The 23811-nt window shown below is 43.0% G+C and overlaps 2 protein-coding genes across 8 annotated transcripts in view; one reads left to right on the top strand and one right to left on the bottom strand.

Annotated features, from left to right (window-relative positions):
- The window catches only part of FGD6 (FYVE, RhoGEF and PH domain containing 6), a 72731-nt gene extending 71332 nt beyond the window's left edge, over window positions 1–1399 (bottom strand). Inside the window, exon 1 of the mRNA XM_066994888.1 lies at window positions 1267–1399. Within this exon, the coding sequence (XP_066850989.1) occupies window positions 1267–1279 (13 nt within the window). The 5' untranslated portion in view covers window positions 1280–1399. The remainder of the gene's footprint in view (window positions 1–1266) is intronic.
- The window catches only part of VEZT (vezatin, adherens junctions transmembrane protein), an 88249-nt gene continuing 65709 nt past the window's right edge, over window positions 1272–23811 (top strand). For 6 of the 7 annotated variants that reach the window (XM_066994914.1, XM_066994905.1, XM_066994902.1 and 3 more), the window contains exons 1-2: window positions 1272–1766; window positions 20799–20933. In XM_066994914.1, the coding sequence (XP_066851015.1) occupies window positions 1278–1766; window positions 20799–20933 (624 nt within the window). In that variant the 5' untranslated portion in view covers window positions 1272–1277. Of the gene's footprint in view, window positions 1767–1809; window positions 2095–20798; window positions 20934–23811 lie in introns of those variants that run through there. The other variant, XM_048061048.2, reaches the window with a different exon arrangement.

Below are 23811 nucleotides of genomic sequence, written 5' to 3'. Positions count from 1 at the left end.
TTCTGGGGCAATACGAGGAGGCAGATGTGAAGCCCAGGCCTCGGACTCCTCGGTCGTACCCTGCCTGTGAGCTCCTTATCTGAACTGTCAAAAGCTGTCACGGTACTGTCAACAAGATCCTCACTCCCTGATCCCGTTTGGCCTGTTTGCCATTTATTTTCTTACGCTCACATAATCCATCTCACGCTATCACTCAGCTCCCCGCTCCCTGCCCACCCAGACTGGACTCCCTGTGCCTTCCCCTTCAAATCGCGTGCGAAAATTCACATTTTCCACGAAGCCTTCCCACTTTCTTTTTACTGATACTCCTCAGCATCCCTTTCTCTTTTGCTTTCCAAGCGACTTTGCTCACAGGAGCCCCTTCCTGCTCACCTTTCCCACAAACGCCACCACCAAACAACCAAAAGCAGCGGCGGAGAGGCTCAGCCCCGTCCCGCCGGGGCGCACAACCTGATCTCCGGGAGCCCCGCGGTAACTGCTCGGTACTGGGAATCTCCCTCGCTTCCCAAAACTTTGTACCATACTGAATTTAACTTGAGCAGCTCTAAGCTCTTGAGCACCCCCTAACACAGGCCTTTTATTTGTACAGCTGCTTAACTTTTAAAATAAAATAAAAAGCAGCAGCGACTTGTACTTCCAGCAGCGCTGCTACATAACAGGAACAAGCGATACAGCTGTTAGGTACAGCTGACGTACCGCTCTGCTACGTGTTTTCCCAGAGTTCAGCAAATTCGCCCCATCATACTAAAATTAGGAATCATATTGAAAACGGGAACGTATGAAGCGGAGCAGGAAGACGCATTAAGTAGATATTTGTTTTCCAACGAACTCTGATTAAGAGAGACTAGATAACTTAGTTAATGCTAGATTTGGTAATAAACTGATCTATATGTGAGAGGAAAACGCGGAGAATTAGGCTGCCGTTGTTGCTCGGAGGCTGCATTTCTCGCCCTTCACAACAGCCCTCCCCTCGCCCCCCTGCGAGCCCCCGCAGGAAGCATTTTGCCGCTTCAGGTTTGCGCCGCACGTAGACTCGTCTCCAGCCGGTGTGTCACAACTTCACAACCGCCTTTCCAACGCACGAATTACCGCTGCCCTCCTTTTTCCAGCAGCCTCGGGAAGGGACCCGCCAAGGCACCCGGTGGGGGAACGAAAGTACCGAGAGCCCCACCGGCGCCAACCGGCCCGACTGACAGCGGCTGGGGCACCCCGCTCTGCCCGTCCCTCGGCCCCTGTCCCCCCCCCCCCCCCCGTCCCCGCACTCACCGGCGGCGCTCATGGTGCCCGGGGCGCTGCGCTCCGTCCCGCCCCGCCGGGCTGCCTGGGGCACGAGGAGCCCCTGGGCCCCGCGCCCGCTCCCGCATAACGCCCGCGCCGGCACCGCGCCGCCGGGACGCGCCCACCGCGAGGCCACGCCCCCAATGACCACGCCCCCAATGACCACGCCCCCTCGGTGTGGCCACGCCCCCTCCATGCCCCCCATATGGCCCCCGCTGCGCCACCTGCCGGCCCGCCGCGAGGCCACGCCCACATATGACCCCCCCCGCCCCCCGCCTCCATGTGTGGCCTCGCCCCCCCCGCCGGCCGGAAGCGGGCCCTCGCGGCGCCTTCTGGGACTTGTAGTCCCCGTCCCCCCCCCGCTCAGTTCGCGAGGCGGGGAAGGTGCCGCCGGCGGCGGGGCGGACTCCGTTTCCCGTCGTGCCCGCGGGGGGTGGCATGGCGCTGGCAGGATGACACCGGAGTTCGACGAAGAAGTGGTGTTTGAGGTGGGCGCCGGGGGGACACCGGCGGCGGCGGCGGGCCGGGCCCGCGGTTCTCTCCGCCCCTCGCGGGGGCGGCGTGCGCTGGGCGGCGGCCGTTGGGCGCCGGGCGGGGGCGGCCGTTGGGCGCGCGGCCCGGCCGTTGGGCCGCCTCAGGGCAGCGCCCGCCCCGGGCAGCCGGGCGGGGAGCGGCCGGGCCTTCGTGCGGCGGCACCGGGCCCGCTGGGGGACGGGGGGGGGCCGCGCGGGCCGGGCCGGGTCAGGGTATTGGCCCTCTTCGGCCCTAAGGGGGTCACCGTGTCGTGTGGGCCTCGCGTACAGCGGCTGGGAAATGGTAAATGTGTCAGCGCCTCAGCGACAAAGTCAGATGGGTTTGCAGGGATTGACCGTGCGTGCGTCTCCGTCGAGGTCACGCGTTTTCTCGGGTACCCAAAAAAGGCGTTTATAGAGGAAGCAGTCTGTAAAATCATTATAGTTCAGTATCATGATTTATAATGGCAAAGCGCGTGGTGTTGGATAGAAAAAGCTCCTTAAATAAGGAATGCAGAGTAACCTCAGTACTCCCTGTTCACAGCCCCGGCCTGTACCACAAAGTTTTCATTCACAGCCAACCTTGCATGCTATCGATAAAGCCTGTTATGTTGCTGTAGTCATAGAATCATTAAGGTTGGAAGAAGCCTTCAAGATCATCTGGTCCAACCACTTCCTCAAGCGATGTAAATCCTTGGCAAGAATTTATTTCACAGGTGCAGCACCTGCCCCCTGCGTGTAGTTTTTCAGTAGAAGTGGTGTTTGACCATTAGCTCCACGGTTTTTTAGTTACTGCAGCAATTACCATTTTGACTAAAAAAGAAAAAGTTCTGCTATGTAGGGAGCAAAAGATCTCCCTGCATGTGCGTGCTCACTTGACCGCTTTTGGAGTGTTTTGGAAATGCCTTCCCTGCACTCGTAAAGGTGCTTTGACACGTTGCTGTATCGAGCACATGTCACTATGTCACTCGCTGTATTTATGTTTCATATAGGAAATTCCAACTATAACAAGATAAGAAACAGTAGGCGAAACAACTGATTTTTTTGGTGGTGGGAGGGGGAAACCCCTGATGAGCAGAGCTGGGTGAGGCACCCGCTGATAATAACGAGTACTTTGCAGTACCCACGAAAAATAGGTTCAGAAGTGCACAGGGGTGTTCTTGCAAAGTGGAGACTCCACAAGGAATGGCGAATAACCTCCACACAGGTGAGCCAGAGAGAGGAAAGCATCACAGGTATTTAATGCTGCAATGTGTTTATTTTTAAGTACTATTTCATTTTTGTTCTCGGGCCACAAACTCTCCTCAGTTATCTGTGGTTTATAGGAAGCAGCTACGTTTTTTTCTGCACCTCAGTAGGTTGCTTCCCAAGTTATTCTTCAGCAGTCACTATTGCAAGGAGACCATCAGCATGTAGACGTTGGTTTTTGTGAGCTCTGAGCTTCTGGCACTCATGTGAACAAGGCGTTGGACGCTATTATAAGCAACGGTGATAAATTTAGTCACGTGTATTGCATTAACTCTGCTCAGGTTGTGCTCACTTATCCCTCCTGACTTACACATACCTTCAAACCACGCAAAACTGCCATTTGATAGACCTTCTGTTCAGAGCAGCTGAACTCTTCTTATTTCTTTGAACAACTGTGGAAGTTTTAGCCCATTTTCTTATCATTTCTTGCTTGCTTTAAGTCGAATCATTCTGTTCTTATCATGTATTAGTGTCTTTGGCTGGTTTCCTTGGAAAATACTCGCGCATTAGATGACAACATGGGAATTAGTATCAAGAAAGAAATGGACAAAGCAGGGAGGACATCTTGTTTTGGCCTTGAGAACCTGGAGTCTGAGGCCTCTTTTAGAAGAGCAGAGAAGCTCATGAGGGCAAGAGCGCTGAGAAAGGCATATGAAGTATGCCAAGATATTAGGCAGCTCCTGAGATCGTATACCATCGCTGCAAAGCTGAGGAAAATAGCTGTCAGTGTGTGTTCAGCAGCTAGTACACCTCTGCTTCTCTCTCATACCTTTGGTAATTTCTCTCTCTTCCTTCTTTCTTTTCTGTCCACCAGCATATCAGAAGAGCAGGACCCAGCGTCTCTTCTGCTCACTCACACTGGAAGACAAGGTTTTTGTTTCAGTGTGACTTGTGCAGGAACTGAAAGCATCTTGCAGTAGTTTTTGTTGATACTGCTCTGTAAAGTCTTCCAATGTGAAAATAGTTCATAAATCACAAAATATCCCAAGTTGGAAGGGACCTATGAGGATCATCAAGCCCAACTCTTGGCCCCACTCAGGACTACCTAAATCTTAAACCATTTGTCTGAGAGCATTGCCCAAGCCCTTCCTGAATTCCATCAGGCTCAGTGCTGTGACCACTGCCTGGGGGAGGGAGCCTGTCCCAGTGCCCGACCACCCTCTGGGTGCAGAACTTTCCCTAACCTACTTACTTTCCCTTACTTTCCCTTTCCCTAACTTACTTTCCCTAACCCCCAGCCTCACCCTCCCCTGTCCCAGCTCCATGCCGTTCCCTCGGGTCCTGTCGCTGTCACCAGAGAATGAGCACTCAGAGTTGGTTAGTTCTTTTACCTCACTAAAATTACCAGGAGAAGTTAGACAGTTTTCCTAGAAAACTATGAATGCGTTGTTACTCCAGTGTAGGTCAGGCAGAGAGAGAAGCTAACACAGCTTGTGATCAGTGGGTTTGTTGGTGTGCGCCCTGGGTAGGAGTGTAGGTTCTTGTAGGTTCCACAGCCTGTGCATGGGAGAAGCGCCAGTGATACTGTATTCAGCTATGAAAAATGGAATCGTTTTGCTGGACACAGTGTTTCCTAAGCCTTCCATACTCACATGCAGTAGTGGACATGAAGAAGCAGACTGCCTGACTGTGCCACGCTGCTGGTGTGCTTCCCCACGCGTCTGGCAGCTGTACAGCACGTCAGTGGTCTCTTGCAATGCCCTTGGTATCTGCCTGTTGGAAGCTGTCATCTGTATGCTTTTCCACTCCATTTGTGTTTACTGTCTTCCTTTACAAGTACAGCGTGAAAACTAGCATGCAACAACAGGATAACTCAGCTTGCTAGGATCCCTTATGTTCACGAGGCATTTCCAGTATGGTCTTTTGTTTGGTCAAGAGCATGCCAAAAGCTGTTCTCTACCTGCTCACCATTGAGTCTTTTCCTGGGCCTGTTTAAGTGCCTAGCGTGTCGGTCTCCTGAGTCAGTAGCTAGGAGTAGTGGAGGTCCTTGAGAATTATGCTTGGGATTGCTACCACCTAATGCCGTTATACCAGTCTGGGGAAAAGAGTCTTTGTTGCAGCTTTCAAAAAATTCCTGCATTCCTGGAAGTGACTGTAAATGCACTCTTCTCGATCTCTATTCTTACATTAAAGAAACGTCATCGTTGTGATAACAAATGCCTGATCAGGAAGGAAGCGATCCTTCACATTTTTCATGCCCAAACAGAATGGGTAGGAGAGAGAAGAGAAGCAGAACAGGGTATGCTTCACCTGTTCCACATTAGTTATGTCCAGTGTTATTTTCTGCATATTTTTCAGGTCATAGCTCTGTCCAACAGGCCTAAAGGCATCAATTTCAACCACCTGCGTTACAAATTGTGCTGTAGCAAACAGATGACGTCCCACTGATAGATATTTATGAGCTTCTGAAGACCATTCATCGTTTTCATTATCAAGTATCTGTTACATGAATATCTCCCTGAAGGAGGACAAGCTCAGGGATGGCATCGCTGCCCTGGGAAAACAGTATTACGCGTGCAGAAGTTCAAGAGCTGTTGCAGATTATCGTGATTGAGTGATGGTCTTTTTGCTGGTCCAGAAGTGTTGCCATCCTCTATCCAGTTTATAAATGAATTCCTACAACACACCGATTTTCATTCACCAACTGAATAGTCGTCTTCGGTTTGAGTTCTTGCAGTTGTTCTACTTTACTTCAGTTTGTACCTCCTAACTTCAGTTCTTGCATTTGTTTTTGCAGTTGCTCTTTTAATGAAAGCACCCCAAAATATTAGGGGAGGGGGGCAGAACCTGAGAGACACAGAGGTGCCCCAGTATGCTTGGCATGTGTTTGTCTGCCAGCAGTGTGTCAAATTAAAAATTGCTTTAATGTTGGGCAGATTATGGAAAAAAATGAATGATACTTTTTATTAATGTCTGTCTATTAAAAAAGGTAGTAAGACAGAATAGAGGACATTTGATGTTAAGTTACTTGAGATGAGGTTTTTACAGCCCAAAATGGGCTACAAGACAGAATGCTGTGGTTAAAGTACAGCGTGCACTATGCTGTGATAGTTTCTGATGAGGTTAACGTCCTATGCACAACCCGCTGTTATCTCTGCCATTTACCTATTTAGATCCTTTCCCTTCTTAACCGATATGGCGCGGTATCAGAAGTCCATACCCCGTATGGCATAGTATCAGAAGTCCATTTAAGCTTCCTCTCTTGCCATTATCTAGAAAAATGAGCTGTCTTACCCAAAAAAGATGTCAAGTGAGTGTTGCAATCAACCTCTGATGACCTCGTGTGGTATCCTCACTGGTGACCCGTTTTCTTCTTTGTCTTTGAATTTTGCAATAAAGAATAATTGTTCTCAGTAACATGCTGGCTTTTGATCAGATTCGTAGGACTGACATATTGCTTTTTTCTCCTTGTAAGTATAGTCGTGTTTGCTATTTTCCACTTGTGAGTTTATAGATTTATCAAAAATTTTCTGTGCTGGATCTTTGATCTCGTGCACCCATTCTTTCAGAACACTGGGATGAAGGTGATCCAAATACTGTTCCGTAAGGGCATTTTCAGCTCCTGTATCCTGCTTCCAGCTGAGTCATTTGTCCTATATTTTAATGAACTTGTGCCACATTTGTTCCATGTGGGTAGTTATTAAAGCTGTGCTCACACAGGTTGGAAGGGACCTGTAGAGATCATTGTGTGCCACCCTCCTGTTCAAGCAGGTTGCCCAGGACCATGTCCAGGTGGCTTTTGAGTACCTGCAAGGGTGGAGAGTCCACAGCTTCTCTGGGCAGCCTGTGCCAGTGCTCCATCACCCTCACAGTCGAGAAGTGCTTCCTGATGTGCAGATGGAACCTCTTGTGAGACTGACGGATCTTGTGCCCTTCCTAGAAACGCTTCTGCCCACATTAGTTACTTAATGTTGCCATTCACTAGCTATTTCAGCACGAATGGAAAGTTCTGTTAAAGAATAGTCCTGCTAAAGGCTGGCTGGGTGGCATGGTGATAGTGTCGCTGTTGAATCTAAGCTTTTATTCCTGATCTAGAGGATCTGATCAGTAGGAAGACTCCACATTTTTGAAATGTGGGATTTATTGTTTCTGCCTTCAATCCCAGACTGAAAAATACAATTTATGTTGTGTGTGTCATCTTTCCCAACTTCAAACTTTATTTTGTGGAAATGGGAAAATAATACCAAATAACCAAAGTAAGACTTTCTTTTGCTCCTCTGTCTGCATCACATCTCAGAATCCATACAAATCTGTACATTAAGATAAGGTGGGGGTGAATGCAGAGTCAAAAATCTCATGTCCACGTCCAAGATTTTGTATTCATGCAATGTATTGAACACAGTTCTACTGAAACCAGGTTAAGTAACTAGAATTGGAACCCACAGACCTAGAACAAAGGTTTTGAAAGTGTATCAGGTGCTTTCATTTCACAGCCCACCCTTACTGAAGCAGTTGTACTCCCATCACTTGGAAAATAACACTGCACAGAAATGGAACTACCCTTTGTAGAGTTCAGAGAAACGTGGTCTGTGTTCTGTCTTTTTGCCAAAGTGGATGAAGTTAATGTGAAAAATGAGTCCTGAAAACAATACAGAAGTGTTCTCCAACAGCATGCCATCCTGAGAGCGAAAGAGAAGGCACCGGGGCTCGGCAGGGGTGGCAGCTGAATGGCACAGGGCCTGGCCTCTTGAGAGGAGGTGGGAATGGAACAGTCCCTTTAGGAGGGACAGGACAAAAGTGCTTGGGAAATTCTGGGCAACATGATAAAGCATTCAGATGTCATAAGCTCAGAAAGACTCTCACAGCATATTTGAGCAACCATCCAAGGTGCTGCCCGGGGCTGAGTGGCATGGGGGATGCATACAGATAATGTTTTTGCATACAGATTTCTGTAAGATTTGAGAGATTCCAGCAAAAGGCACCACCGTTTCCCAGCATAAAACAGCCATGTTCAGAACATCCTTTAGCTCATGTGCTCAGCACACCTACAATAGCCAAACGTATCTAAAATACGGTATTTCTTTGCCTAGAATACTGGTACATCATTAAATTGAGATGTTCAGATCCTTGTCTGTACACTTTCAAACCAAATCTATCTTTTATCATAACACTCAGGGATGTTTATTTTCACAAATGGTTTCTCCATCCAAATTGAGCTGTTCTCTCTCTCTCTATATATATATGTATATATATTGCTTTAAAAACAAAGCAAAAAACAAATCAAAAACCCAGGAAACTTAACCTTAGAACTTTTTGTTGTGATGAAAATTTCAAGTCACAATCATTCAAACACCTGAAAACTTTAGGACTTCCAAAACAAAGTCATTCTTGTCAAGTAGTGGGGTTAGAAATGTAATATCGTTTGGTTTTAAGTTACGAAAAAGGACATTCACACAACCTCAATGGTAGTGTCTCTATTGCTGCCTCAACAGGATTTTTCTCACTGATTATTGGGTGGAATAAAGATGTAGTGCTGTCATTTTATACACCTGGATGAAGTAAAGCCAGTTTTAAATATACGCTTCAGTCAAAAACACTATTTGAGACTGCCTTGTCTGCCTGAAGTGCGGGCTGTTGCCAGAAGAGAGAGATGGGCTTCTCTCATTTTTTCCTTCTTACCCCCATCCTCTTCTGTACACCAGTACTACGGTTCGTGGGTGGAGCTGTAACTTGGATCATGAGACTAACCTGACTGTAATTCAGGTGGCTAAGGAAGGAAAACAAAGAAACAAGAAAGGCTATTTCATGTTTTTCAGGCAGATCAATTCTTGTTCCATCTCTCCACTTGTCTGCATAAATACTACCATTAGTGTTGTAAAATGGTACTGCAGCTTTCATCTGCACTTGCTGTTAACGTCAGGTTAAATTGCCCGTGTAACTGCAGCCTGGGGAGATCCCTCTGCTGCAAGATGCCGAACTAGTGGCAAGTGGGCTAATCCAGATATCTTCTCAGAAGTCTGCTATGAGGAAGGGGAGGACTCTCTAAAGAAGCTTCTGGTTGTTGTGGCTGCCAAGTAAAGTCATGAGGCGTTTTTGGATATTATTAATGTCTTATCTAAGCAGACAGAGGAAGGTATTGTATGGGCCATATGGTGTGTGAACCCATACTAGCTTCATTATTTTTAATAGGAAATCGAAGACAAAAATACATGATGATCCACAGTAAATTTTCGAGGTCTGATGGTCCAAAAATTTTGGCATCCTCCTCTGTGCTAATTGCTCTGGCATCATTTTCACAGGAGGCTTAATACTCTTCTCACAGCTTTGTCATGAACCAACTTCCTTGAGACACTCGAGTTTAAAATAAAAACAAAAATCACTCCCGTTCTTTTAGTCCTCATAACATGACTGTTTCTCTTATTTCTAGGATGCTTAGCGCTCAGAAAAGATGCTTGCTTGCACTGTGTTTTCAGTAGGTGTCAAAATTAACATGACTTGTAATGGATAAACTGTTCTTTGGAGCTGTTGTTTTAGAGAAGTTTCCAGAGCGTTTCAGAAATATTCCATGAGTTTACCAGCACGCAAATGAAGGATAAAGTCTACAAGTATTAGTGACCAGTATAAAAAAAACTATGTGTTTCCTTGCCAGCTGAGTGCTGTGACTTGCGCAACCAGCAACTCTGCACCCAAAGCTCCCAATACAGTCCGTGGCTGGCCTGTTACTCTGTCCTGCAGGGAAGATACGTTCGCCACTTTCACCTTCAGTTTTCCAGTTCTTAATCGTGGCTGTCCTTGTCAGAGAGGTCCCGCTCAGCTTTTCACCTGTATTCAGAGGTCTACTTTTGAATGGGTAAATAATCCAGGGCTGCCATTGCTGACGAATTTCAGAGCTTTTTCTAGCACGTAAGGTTTCTTCATGAGACTTTTCCATGATGGCAATAATGTGCAACCTCCTGCTGAAAATGCAAAGGAAAGAGCTTTCCCTTTTCACAGATCCAGTGATGTGGAACTATATGTGGGTTATAAAGCTCTTCAGGATGCGGAGATGCTTGCAATAGTAGGTATATATTGTGCATCAGAGAATATTAGGGAACAACACGAGGTTAATGGCTTCAAAGTAGTTCTCAGAAACTGCTTCTAGATCCCGTGATGGTGTAGTACTGGAGAAAGAGAGGTCTCTGCTACTGTGATGGTGAAAACAGAACAGAAATCTAAATGATTCTTCCCCTGTCGAAGTCATTGTCTAATATTAGCCCTGTCAGTGGCTGGCTGCGTGTCAGTCGAGTGAAAGGAGGAGGTGGTTACCGGCCAGGAGAATATGACCAAGGCTTTTAAATACTGTTGCTTGGGAAGTCTTATTAATGGCTTCATATAAGATCGATGTGCAGTAATTCTTTCTAGCAGTATCTTTTTAAAAGCCTTTAGCAATCTGTCATCCTCGTCTCCCTCCCCCCAGTTATAAAGCCACATTAGTCAGGAGAAATCGCACAGTCCTGGGAAGTTTCAAACTGCAGCCGCTGATGCTGTCAGGAAAATGCTACTGTGCAGGAGCACAGGTGCAATTACACTGACTGCTGCTTCTCATCCTCGGCTCGGGTCATCCTGGAGGGACGAGTGGAAAGAAACGGGGAGGTGGGTGAGATTCTGTCAGATGCGTGGGAACAGTACAGAAGAGAAAAATGGAATGCCCTCTTCCAGGAGACAAAGCTTGCGTTGTCTGTAAGTTTTAGCTCAACTTTTTCAAATCTGTGTTTTGAGGGGGGGAGGATTTCAATACTGTTTATTTTGTTTTGAGATTTGCCACCTGTTAAACTTATCTGCTAAGCTTTGCTGTCAGAAATGCTAAATCTTTTATTTTTCTTTGTTTTTTAAACTGAGAATTCATAGCTTGTACTCATTTTGGAGGTTGTTTGCGCTCCCACAGTGTTCGTGGCCCATTAGAATCCTTGGCTTTGAGAAAAACATTTCTGTATTTTAAGAAGAGATCTTTAAACCCTCTGCTACGTGCAATCACATTAAATATTATTTTTTTATTATTTTTATTAAGGTTTTTCTGCTCCATTTGCTGTGGTTGGAAACTAGAGCAGGGTACTTTTTACTATTTACTACTAGGTAGTAAATTTTACCATGGAGTGATAAAGAGTGTTGGGTGTGGGAAGCCCCCGTCTCTAATGGAGAAATCCTGAGTCATTTAGTTCATGATGCATCAGCAAAAATAATATGGGTGTGGCTTTGATATTCAGCTGCTATTGTAACAAGACTATGAAAGCTAACAGTGTTATAATATCCTTTGTGATTACAAAGGCTTTTCTCCGAATATGCACAAAAGGACTTATATTAAAGTGTAATATTTGTGCTTTCAGGGCTGCAATAGATACAGATATTGGAGCAGATATCAATCAAAAGTAAGCTCTTTCCTGTAGCTAGGGAATTCTCTACTCTGCCAACCTTTTCATCACATAGCAGTGCATAGTGTTGTGTTTGATTATTTTTTAATGTTTGGCTTGTTTTTTTGTGTTTATTTTTACTGTAGGCTTAGAGTTGCAAACAAGATGTTTGATCTTTGGTTCAGTTTAGGTGATTTTTTTTCTAATAAAGTGCTGTATGATAAGTGGCATTAAAATAAGCATTGAGAAAAGGTTAAAGACCAAAATAATTTCAGTGGACTGTTCTTTAATCCTGTGTAATACATCTTGGGTTTAGAATGAGACTCAACCACTTTCAACAATGAAAAAAGACAGTTGTAATTACACGTAAGTATTTGAGTGATACTGTCTTTAGTAGTATGAGTCAAAAATACATATGCTCAGTGAGTTGTGAATGAGGAGGAAGGGCTTTTTTCTTGATTCTGGACATGGGAGCTTATATAAAACTATACAATACAATAAACATCTGCTTACATTTGGATGGCTTTGTGGGGTGTCTGACAGTAGTGAATTAGAAAATACAAAGATAAGTGGGTTTTTGTTGTTGTCAGTTTCTGCTGAGTTCCCAGAAAACCCTGTTTCTTAAAATCTTCAGAAAACTTATTCCTATTCAGTACTCTTTTCTCTTATTAGCCATATTCTCCTTGTCTAGCCTGTAAGAAGTGCATCAAAGAATGTCATCTTGTCATCTGGAGCTGTTCTCTGTTTCCAGCACACGTTTTTGACAAGTAGCATAATAAAAAATGCCCTGACTGTAAATGCAATGCCTTTCTCCTGTATCTAGGTGATCTCAGAAAGTGACTTAGAAGACAAAACTTTGAAGAAACTTCAGATATAAATACAGCATATTGCTGAAAAACCCTGTCATGGTATCCTCACTTGCTTTAGATGGCGTTTGCCATCAGTAACTGGTACTGTGATGGTAATATATAACAGTAAGCTGAATGATGACTTTTTCTTTTCTACTTTCTAAATCATTCATTACCCTGTTGCTCTACCAGAGACAACTGGAAATAGATAAATGAACCTGATTGTCAAATGTGAGTGATAGTAACTATTCTAGTTAGTATTCAAGTTGGGTGGTTGGATGTAAACATAAAGATTCAAAAATACAACAAAATAGATGCCTTTAGAATAATATGATGCTGTGTTAATAGGAAGATGAAATTTCATCTTTAAATTTTGTGTTCAGACTATCCACTGAAACAGTGTTGCTGTCCCTTTACCTAACATTCTAACCTAAAAGATTTCTTTCAAGGCTAAATTACAACCTACTGGCCTTCTGATATGTCCAGAATTTCTCAAACTAATACTGTAGTGTCTATAATACATATACAGAACTGTCAAAATCTTTTTTAATGCTGGACTGTTGAAAAAAGGAAGACATTAATTCTAGGCAAGGAGAACTAGGATCTGCTTTTTTGCATCCTATTTTACCTAACCAAGATGTATATTTCTTACTATTATCATGGCATTTGTGTATGAAAACAGTTGAGCCTGGCAATACTGATGCATGACAGCATGAGCTGAAACCAAGGAACTTTTCTCACGGCTACAAGTGTGTGCACAAAAATATGTGCATGTCTGTGATTTTCTAATGGGAATGGGGGCAACTAAGAGTGAGAATTTTGGCTAAGGTTGTAATCTAGAAATTCAAAGCTATAATTCATGGGAGATCATGCATATTATGAGATTAAATTACTGTTTTTAAAGCTTTGTGAAGATGAAGGATGCTTTGTGTTAAGTATAATGCTTCTGTCTCTTGAATTGAAACATGTAGTATATTATATAGCATATTTGAATGTTATCATATTGCACCTGTGTGGTTACATTATAATTTTATGATTCTTTGATGATATTGGAAGTTTTGTGTGAACGTTCATATACATGAAGTCTACCCTTAAACTTTTTAATATTCCCTTACTGATTTTCTAACCATTGCTTACTTGTCATCTTTCTTCAGATGTCATATCATGACATATGTCATGGGAGAAATTTGCTATAGATGGCTGGAGAAATCCTCAGTGAGTTATACAGACCACACAGCTTTGCAAATGACAAGCTTGTCAGAGGGTACCTAGGACATTAAATATAATAAGTAAATAAATAGTGTTTTTATGTTAGCATAGGTCAATACATGCCATCAATATTTTTAATAAAAAGGAGGTGTAATCCTCAAATTTTACAGGTGAGCAAACTGTAAAGCTGTATGCACTGCACAAGAGAACTCACTCTTAATGGAAGAATTTTATCATCAGTATCGTTAAGGTTCTTAGTCATCTAATTACAAAAGGGCCTCAACCCAGTTCTTACTCGGTTCTTTCTGCACCCACGTTTTACACGGCTTTATGGATTCAGAAAGAGGAACAATAATATTTTATTTACAGAGTAAGGTATTTTAGTTATGGCATAGTTCTCGGTCATTTAAGGTTTGGTTTGGTTTGTTTTTTAAAAAAAAGAGGTTTTCCAACGGGGACTGTAAGTTCAGCTAGTAATCTCTTAGGAAGAACGGGGGAGAGGAAAAGTGGGGCCAGAGAAAGTGTGCTAGAGGAGGGATGTCATAGCCTGAGTGCTTCCTAAGAAATTCAAAGAGGACACTACTCATCTATGTGAAGGAATATATGATAAACATTTGAGTTAAATTTTAATCAATTATCATTTCCCAACTCAATAATCAGAAAACTGTTTTCCAGTTCCCAGCAGTATTAAAAATTTGCAAATCTAACTATGCCAAACTGTAATGGAGACATTTTAAAAGCCTTTGAAAAATTAATCAAAAGGATTTTATGTAAAACCTAGTAAGGTGTCTGTATTCTACCTTGATTACAAGAACAAATGAAATTATTCATCACAGCCAGGGGCTAAGGTTTCATTAACATTTGAAGAGAGAGTGTTTTTTTTTTTTTAAAAAAAAAAAAAAACAACTATTTCTGGATAGTAGAAATTGTACTACTTAAAATTTATTGCAAGGTTTTGATAGTGCCAAAAACCAGTAAGAATCAGGCATCCTTACATCTTTGCAATATTTTATTTACTAAATACAGCATTCAGGATTTTAGCTAATCCTGGGTTTGGTGGACAGAATCTCTCTGGCTACCTCTCCATCTCTTTGTCTGCCTTTCTTCATCCATTCCTTTGGGAAATGGAACCAATCTAAACAGCATTAGACTGGTTTTTTGATCAGCTTTTAAAAAAATGATCTCATCATAGATCATTCCTTTCTGTGCCCTGCACATTTGAAGTGACCTCACACAGTCAGAATAATTTTTTTTTTCTTCTTCTCCTGCAATGCCAATGTGAGAAACAATCCCCAGCGGGCGACTGGCTCCTGGACAAGCCCCCAGTTTGTGAGAAACAATCTGTAGCCAATTACACAGGCTCAGGTGAGGATCTCAGTGAAGCAGCATTTTTATTCGTGATTGCAATGGAGGGCATCCTGCAGGCAGGAGTGCACAGCAAAAGTGTATCATAACCTTATATTCCCTATTACCTGACGCTTGATTCCTCTGCTTCCTCATTAGCTGAATGCTACAGGTTCACAAACTACTCAACACTTACTACTATACTATGTATGTACAATTTTATTTGACCAACCATTATTTTCTCCTTTTCCCTTTTTTTTTTTCTTCTCTCGTGATTAGAGTGCTCTTGATTTTTTGTTTTTACTGATTTTGCACTGCTTGTCTTGTTTTTCGTAGCCATCTTCCTTATTTTGGGACAGTGGGACCTTCCACCGTCTCCTTATCTACTTAACATACTCCCCACTGTTACGCCACTGTTATGCCTGCAAAATCACTTTTGAATATGCAAAGTTAGTGGAATTTTACACTGCAAAAACACAGCTTTAATTCTCACACCAACAGATTGCTTTTCATACTGAATATTCGCTCTGTGATGGATCATTAGCAAAGAGCTAGTTTACATTTCCCTTGAGTTGGTTGGTGCTGGCTTGAATCCCTTGTAATGACAAGCCATCAGCTGCCTGAGCTTTCTGCAGTGACCCAGAAGGGGAAATAATTTTACCTTATTTCTACAACAGACAGCTGTTACTATCACCTGTCTCTAACATTATTTGGGTACCTGGATGGTTTCTCTCTAGCCTTCTGTCTCTGTAGTGGAGAGAGCAGAATACAGAAGCCCCCAAAACAAGAAGGTGTACCCTAATAATAGTGGAAAAACACCCTGGTATATTTGAGTTATTTTGACAGCTGTCTGTATTTAGGTGAGTAGCAATAAAGAAAAGAATATTCAGGTGTCTTGCTTGTGACAAGTATGATCAAGATGATTGGTTATGCTTGTAACAAGTGTGTGTAACAAGATAATAGTCATAACTGGAGACAGCAAAAAGCAGGATTTCCAGGTTACTGAGCTGAAAGAGCCTGAAAACATTTTGTTTGTTTGTTTGTTTTCAAGTTAAAACAATTTGGGTTTGAACTTCCCATCTGTATTGGGTTTATGCGGCAAGGGTTTGGTAGCAGGGGGGGTGCAAGGGTGGCTTCTGTGAGAGGTGTCCAGAAGCTGCCCCGTGTCAGATCAGAGGGCAGTTTTAAAGAGCTGCTGCCTGTGGGGAGCCCTGACAGGATCAGTTAGGGAAGGATGGCATCCCATGGGAGGGACCCCACGTGGAGCAGGGGCAGAGAGTGACTGTGAAGGGTTAGGGACTGACTGCAGCCCCCGTTCCCCTGTATTGCTCAGGGGGAGGAGGTAGAAAATGGTAGATGGGAAGGAAGTGTTTTCAGTTTGCTTTTAGTTTCTCACTGTTCTAATGTGCTAGTAATAGGCAGTAAATTATTTTAATCTCCCTATGACGAGTCTGTATTGCCCATGACGTTAGTTGCTGAGTGATCTCCCTGTCCTTATCTCAACCCTTGAGCCCTTTCCATCATATTTTCTTCCTCATTTTCTTTGAGGAGAGGGAATGAGAGAGTGGTTGTGTTGGAGTTCCACTGCCCAGCAGGGTTAAAACACCACACCATCACACAGGAAGCTGCTTAGGTCACGCAGTGGTGAAGTTGGTGTAGGTCACGCAGTGGTGAAGTTGGTGTTCTGGTCTCATCTCTACTAGCTGTAACAAGGAAATATTAAGGTCTGTGTGACTGAGCTGGGAACTGGGGCGGGGGGGGGCAGAGGTCTCCAACTCCTGGACAGATAAAGGGAGGTAGATGTGTCCTGCAATTAGGACCTGGAGATGTCCTACCCCTTGGATAGGTCTGCCAGGAACCTGGATGCAATTTCCTTGGAGTCCTGCCTGGAATGAGCATCAAAACTATGATTTTGAATAAAACATTCTATGTTCATCCACTGTTTTCATAGAATTGTACAGGTTGGAAAAGACCTTTAAGATCATTAAGTCCAACCATCAACCTGACCTACCAGGTCCCATCACTAAATCATGTCCCTCGGTGCCATGTCCATGCGTCTCTTAAATGCCTCCAGGGATGACAAGTCCAACACCTCCCTGGACAGCCCATTCCAATGTTTGACCACCCTCTCCGTGAAGAAATTCTTCCTCATGTCCAATCTAAACCTCCTCTGGTGCAACTGGAGACTGTTTCCTCTTATTCTATCAGTTGTCACATGAGAAAAGAGGCTGACGCCCTCCTTACTACAGCCTCCTTTCAGGTAGTTGTAGGTGATGAGGTTTCCCTTCAGCCTCCTCTTCTCCAGACTAAACACTCCCAGTTCCCTCAGTTGCTCCTCATAAATCTAGGTTTCTAAACCCTTCACCAGCTTTGCTGCTCTGCACACTCCCAAGGAACTCAATACCCTTCTTGTAGTGAGGGGCCCAAAACCAAACACGATGTTCAAGGTGCAGTCTCACCAGTGCCACATACCAGAGGACAACCGCTTCCCTAGTCCTGCTGGCCACACTGCTTTGATGCAGGCCAGGATGCCGTTGGCCTTCTGGGCTACCTGGGCACACTGCTCATGTTCAGCCGGCTGTTGACCCGCACCTCCTAGTGCTTTTCTGCCCAGCAACTTCCCAGCCACTCTTCCCCAAGCCTGTATCGCTGCATGGGAGTGTTACCACCCAGCGCAGCACCTGACACACAGCCTTATTGACTGTCGTGGAATTGGCCTTGGCCATCAATCCAGCCTATCCAGATCCCTCTGCAAAGCCTTCCTGCCCTCAACCGGATCAACAGTGCCACCTAACTTGGTATCGTCTGCAAGCTTACTGGGGGTGCACTTGATCCCCTCGTGCACATCACTGATAAACATGTTAAACAGAACTGGCCCCAAGACTCAGCCTGGGGGAAGCCAAGGGGAGTTCCACTGGTGACCAGCTGTTAATGGGGTTGAACTTCATTCACTATGAGTCTTTGAGCCCAGCCATCCAGACAGTGAACTATACACCTGTCCAAGCCACTAGCAGCAGTTTCTCTGGGAGAATAGTCTGGGAGATGGTGTCAAACACTGAAATCAAGGCAGACAACATCCACAGCTTTTCCTTCATCTACTCAGTGGGTCATCTTGTCATAGAAGGAGATCGGATTAGTCAGGCACGACCTGCCCTTCATAAACCCATGCTGGCTGCTTCTGATCTCTCAGTTGTCCGGTATGTGCTGTGTGATGCTGTTACCAAGGTCAGGCTGACAGGCCTGTAATTCCCCAGAGTTTTGTCTACACACCTTTATCTAAAGGGAAAATTTGGTCTGGTTCTGTCTGAAACCTCTGTGTTACTTCAAGAGCTTTTTGTGTGTGCAGGTTTGAGTAGTTCAGGTGTGCTGGTAGTATACAGCCTGCTTCTGTATGGAGACCATTTTAAGAAGACATGGTTATGCATGTCCATTCAATTTCAGGTTTTGTCCTGAAGTTATTGAGGTAATGTAACGTTCATTGAATCATTAAGTTTGGAAAAGACCGCCAAGATCATCTGGTCCATCCATCCCCCTACCACCAATGTCACCCACTAAACTGTGTCCCTAAGCACCACATCCAACCTTTGCTTAAACACCCGCAGGGACGGTGACTCCACCACTTCCCTGGGCAGCACGTTTCAATGCCTGACTGCTCTTTCTGAGTAGAAATGTCTCCTATTTCCAACCTAAACCTCCTCTGGTGCAACTTGAGGCCATTCCCTCTAACCCTATCACTAGTTATCTGCGAGAAGAGGCCAACCCCCAGCTCCCCACACCTTCCCTTCAGGTAGTTGTAGAGAGCAGTAAGGTCTCCCCTGAGCCTCCTCCAGACTAAACAACCCCAGTTCCCTCAGCTGCTCCCCACAGGACTTGTGTTCCAGGCCCTTCACCAGCTTCGTGGCCCTTCTCTGGACGTGTTCCAGGGCCTTGATGTCCTTCTTCTAGTGAGGGGCCCAAAACTGAACACAGCACTCAAGATGAGGCCTCACCAGAGCTGAGTACAGGGGGACGATCACGCCCCTGGTCCTGCTGGCTACACTGTTCCTGATACAAACCATTATGCCTTTAGTGTAAATAAAAGAAATGTTCTAGCCTATTATGTTTCCTTTCTCATTTTATTTAGTAATTCTGATAAAGAGACACGTTCTACTTAGAAACATAGCGTCCCTACAGCCAGTCCAGCGCATTGCACTGTTCAATTAGGGTGCATTGTTTAATTATGCATTTGAAAAAGTATTTGACCATTGAGGAAGGACACTTAGGAAAAAGATAGGATCATGGTGTCACACTGGAAAATTCCCACAAGGAAATGAGTCACTAATGTAGCGTAGTGCTTTGCACAATCACTGTCATTGTGGGTGAGGGGACTGTCTGGACCTGCACAGAGCTGTGAGTTGGCATGAATGTTTGAGTTTCAGGTAATGAGTGGACTCTGAATCTGTTATGAGTTAGTTACTCACGGGGAGCATGCAAAAGTGTGCATTTGCACGCTTTAGATAGGCAAGAGCGATCCAAAGAACACCTTGTTGATAGGATTAAAAAATAATAATAATAACCTTAGCAGTAACAAATTCATTTGTTAAGCTAGAATCAATGATTGCTTCAAAGTCTTACTGTATGGCAGGCAGTCACTTGAGACTTGGCCATGTTGGTACACGGTCATGGTAGATGCCTTTTTCACTACTGGCATCAGCAAGTTAATGATAGCTAATGTAATGATTTGTAGTTGATGTACTGTTGGTCAGTGTTTCTGTGAACCTCCACAATTGTGTGCTCATTATTATAAAGCTTTTCCTTTTTTAACTTTAGTATTTCTGTTGTCCCACTGGTAGTAAATTATAATTCTTAAAATAATTGTATTCTTCTTATGCAGTTCACTGGTGTTTGCATACTAGTGTGGGGTGTCGATAAAGTTTTTTCAGAGGTAAAAAGTAATTCCTAACTAACTAGGCTATCTAAGACTGATTACTGAGAGGTTTTCTTAAAAAAAAAAAAGTCCTTTTACATCTCCTGGGTAGAACTAGATTTAGTGTAAATATCCTTTCTGCCAATTCTGTCACAGATATAAATGTCGGCAAATAATGGTTAAGTAAATGTAGACATCCGATAGGGATGGAAAGAAAATCCAAAAGCCTATGTAAATAAATATCAAAAAATGTGAATATCCATGTCATGGCAATCCGAATCTCCTGCTTTCTCTAAGCAGTTTCATTAAGGACTCTTTCTGAATTAGTAGCTTTGCCAGCAACTTTAAAAGGTTGGTTTTAGTTTTGTTCATATTTATTTTATTTTATTTTATTTTATTTATTTATTTGATAACTGTGAGAGTTGGCTTTCAAAAGTGTTAATATTGTCCTCAAATAGAGCAGAAGCCATCCTCTGTTTTTTTTTCTCATTTCAGTAAAGTACTGCATAGGTCCCTCATCAGGTTATACTGAGGCTTCATTTGTTGAAGTTTTAAAAGTGCTCTAGTTATAAAGTTTGTTTCACTAGAAGCTGTACAAAGTATTCAACTTTTATAAACTTTAGGAAACTAGTGTCATCGAGTGTTTTAGAGTCACACAAGAATGCTTTAAAATATATACTAAAAATATATACTAAAAACATTGCCAAATACTTGATTTATTTATTGCTTACATGTAAGTTATAAGCTAAAAAAAAATCGGGTAACCTGGAAAATATATTACTGTAGGAAAAGCTGGTTAGTTGCATACTTATTTCTCATTACAGTATAATATATTGACTCTCTTGCAACTCTTTTGTTATGGTTAAGATAAAACTTGAAAGATATTTAAAGCAAAAATTTGGCTTCTTTGCTGTTACTGTGATACTATGTTCTTTTTTTCCTGTTGCATACCTCATTGCTGATCATGCAGTTTGACTGTGCTTTGGCATCCTGTAGTCATGTTCTGTGGTAAATAGGGAATGTCATTTACCCTTGGTTTTTGTTTTTGAGTTTTTGAGGGTTTTGTTTGTTTGGTTGGTTTTGTTTGTTTGTTTTCAAATTTTTTCTATTTTTAACTTTCTTTCAGAATTCACCACTCTACCAGTATCTGCAGGATTTGGGACACACAGATTTTGAAGTATGTTCCTCTGTGTCGCAGAAGGCAAAGCAATGTGCAGTAGAGGAGGGCCAGAAAGAGCGGACTGTGCACGTTGTCCAGAAAGTGAGTGTTTTCCTGTTCCTTAGTATTTATCTTCTCAAAAGAGAACTGCATTGCTTTGTCAGTAGGCAAAATTGGATGCGGTAAAGGTGAAACTTTTACTATAATAATAATAATAATAATAATAATAATAATAATAGTATAAAGGTGAAACTCTTACTGTAATAATAACAATTATTAATAATAATAATGATGATGATAATGATGATAATAATAATAATTTAACAATAACAGTGTTGTCATGTGTTGTCTACAAATATGTTTGGAATTTATGGTCTTCCAGTGTAGTTTGAAGTGTTTCTTTGCTTCTATGAGAGCTGAGGAAACAACATTTTGATAGTGTATTTTTTGAGAGTTGTAAGTAATCGTATTTACTGGATATTGTTACTGTAAGCTTAGCATTAAATTCTGTGAACAAAACCTGTAATCATCTGGAACAAGATATTTATAGAGTTGTCAGCCCACCTCAGGCATTCACTTCCTAAATATCACTTATTATGTGACAAAAAATTAAGGAAGATGATTTCTGGGAAGTATAAATACAAAAACCAGTCTGAACAAGATAGTAGAATTGTAGTTATAGCAATTTTGTATCAGTAACAACTGACAAGGCTCAGCTGATTCATTAGCTCAGACCTCTTATTTCTCTGTTATTTTAAGTAACGGCTTGTGGATTTTTATAATATTTTTTGTATTAAAAGTGTGCTTGCGATTTAAGAGCTTGGTGGCTACTAAAATACGGCAATGCTATAAAATAGTTTTTATAGCATTAATTTGTCCACTTAACACCTACTATAGTCTACGCACAGGTAGTATATAGGCTGCGTGACTCAGCTGAGGAGCTGTACTGTGGGTGAGGGAATTCCTCTTCTGAAGACCTGATGTAGGAATCTCTTTGCTGGTTCGAAAAGGGGAAGTTTTAGAAAATTCAGTAGTCATTGTGTCTTCTCCTTAGCAACTAGATGGAGCATGCTAAGAGCACTTATTTTCTGCCTACCTGTTTTCCTACTGCAGTGTAGAATTCGATTCTCAGTGGACGTGCTCTAGTTAGACGCTAAGCCGGGAGGATAAAAAGAGGCTCTGTGCAGACTTCTCTGTCCTGGCCACTGCAGGCTGGGGCAGGGTGGGGATGTGTTGAGCAGTACCTCTTGGGTAAGAGCCCAGAACAAGCATTTGTGGGCTGATTTGGTGATGTCTCTGAAGAATTAACATTTCTTTCTCCCCTCACCCCACCGTTTACTGTAGCTTCATTGTACCATTACTGCATCTTAGGCTATCTGACTCTCACCTGCTGTGGCTTTTAGCCTTCTTCCAGAGCAGTTTTCTTGATGTTCATTCCTGCTTTATACCTCTTTAGCCATCTTCAGATGAGAGGTTCGCAACCTTTTCCCTCTCATTTATAACCTCTGTTGCTTCCCTGCTCCACAATGTTCCCCCCTTCCTCTTAGCAGGCAGTGAATCGGGGAGCATCCCGTATTTCCCAAACACAGGCAGTGTGATAGGAGTGGCCCTGAGATCTCCAGAAGGTCTCCCTTTTCCAGAAGGTTGTGGTGCATGGGGGATCATGTGGCAAATGAGGTGAGCTGATGCGTTTCTTAGGATCTTTTTTCAAATAGTTCTCAAGATGCTTCAAGGAATTAGCCAAGTAATGGTCACAAATTGTTAGGCTTTATTTCAACAACAAATCAGTTTTGAACATGTCCTCCTTGCTCCTCCTTTGTTTTAGGTCAGACGCATTTTTGTCTCATGGGTTTTTTTGTTCTGCTCTGTGTGGGGTGTTACGTGGGGTAGGATTCAGAAGTGTGTGAGGAGATGTGGATAATGTTTTTTTTTCCTGATCTGGGGACAGAATGTGTAGTTAGCAAACTGTTTATAACAATATGGTATACTTGCAAGGACTGGCATATACAGTCTTTGAAGTGGAAATTCAGAAGTTGCAGTGTGAAGCTTATTCATCTAGCGGTATTCTGAGAAGTGTTGGTGTATCATATTTTCATATAATGGTATCCATTTTACTGCTGTCTGCATAGACTATCTAACCTTCCTCACACACATTATTCTGAAAGGGCAGGGTAATAAAACAGGAAACGTTTTGGTCTTCAGTCCTGTTGGAGTCTTTCTTTGTGGATAATTGGTCATGGTTTGTTTGTGTTTACCCGATGGCCCAGGTGCACTATGAGCTTTGCTTCACAGCCTTGAAACACAGTTTCTAAGACTTGTATTCCTGTGGGGGTATACCACGTCTCCCTTCTTTCGTGCCCCATCTTCTCATAGATGAGATACGGGGTGCATGATCCACTGAGCAGACCTGTGAGCTAGACCACTGAGTGTCTAGCCTGTGAACTGGAGCTGGGAAGGGGATGATTCTTGCAGCGTCTCCACACTTCATTGAATGGTTTTGCTAATGTAAGATTTTTTTTTTTAATTTAATGAATAAATTGACTTGTAATTACTACTGATGTGGATATCTGTACATTAGTAATAATGGTTGCTTCTATCAGTGTTCGTGAGGCAAGGCTGAATTTAATTCAGGCTTAAACTCAAAATTTGATTTAAACTAGCTTGAAAAGAATTCCTGGAAATTATATGTCCACTACCTTTACTTTTCAGAATTGTCAGCTGGCAGTCACCACAACCCTCACGAAAACAACTGAAAATAAATTTTCACTTTAAAGCTATTGGCAGTTTTGTGGTACGTTGACATTGAACATGCCTATTTTGGCTCAGTCCAGGAAGACTTTAATTAAACAGCCGTTAATTGAAAATTAGGGTGACATATTTCATTGATGGATTATCTGTTCATTACCGTGAAGTGATACCTGGACTACGTTTGTTAGCTGTATTACTTTATTTTGCCTATTAATTTTTGTGGAATTAGTAA

This window comes from Anser cygnoides, chromosome 1 (assembly GCF_040182565.1).
Source record: "Anser cygnoides isolate HZ-2024a breed goose chromosome 1, Taihu_goose_T2T_genome, whole genome shotgun sequence".
In the NCBI taxonomy this organism is placed as follows: domain Eukaryota; kingdom Metazoa; phylum Chordata; class Aves; order Anseriformes; family Anatidae; genus Anser; species Anser cygnoides.
The sequence above is the reverse complement of the archived record's forward strand: the minus strand, read 5'-3'. Positions and strand labels throughout refer to the sequence as shown.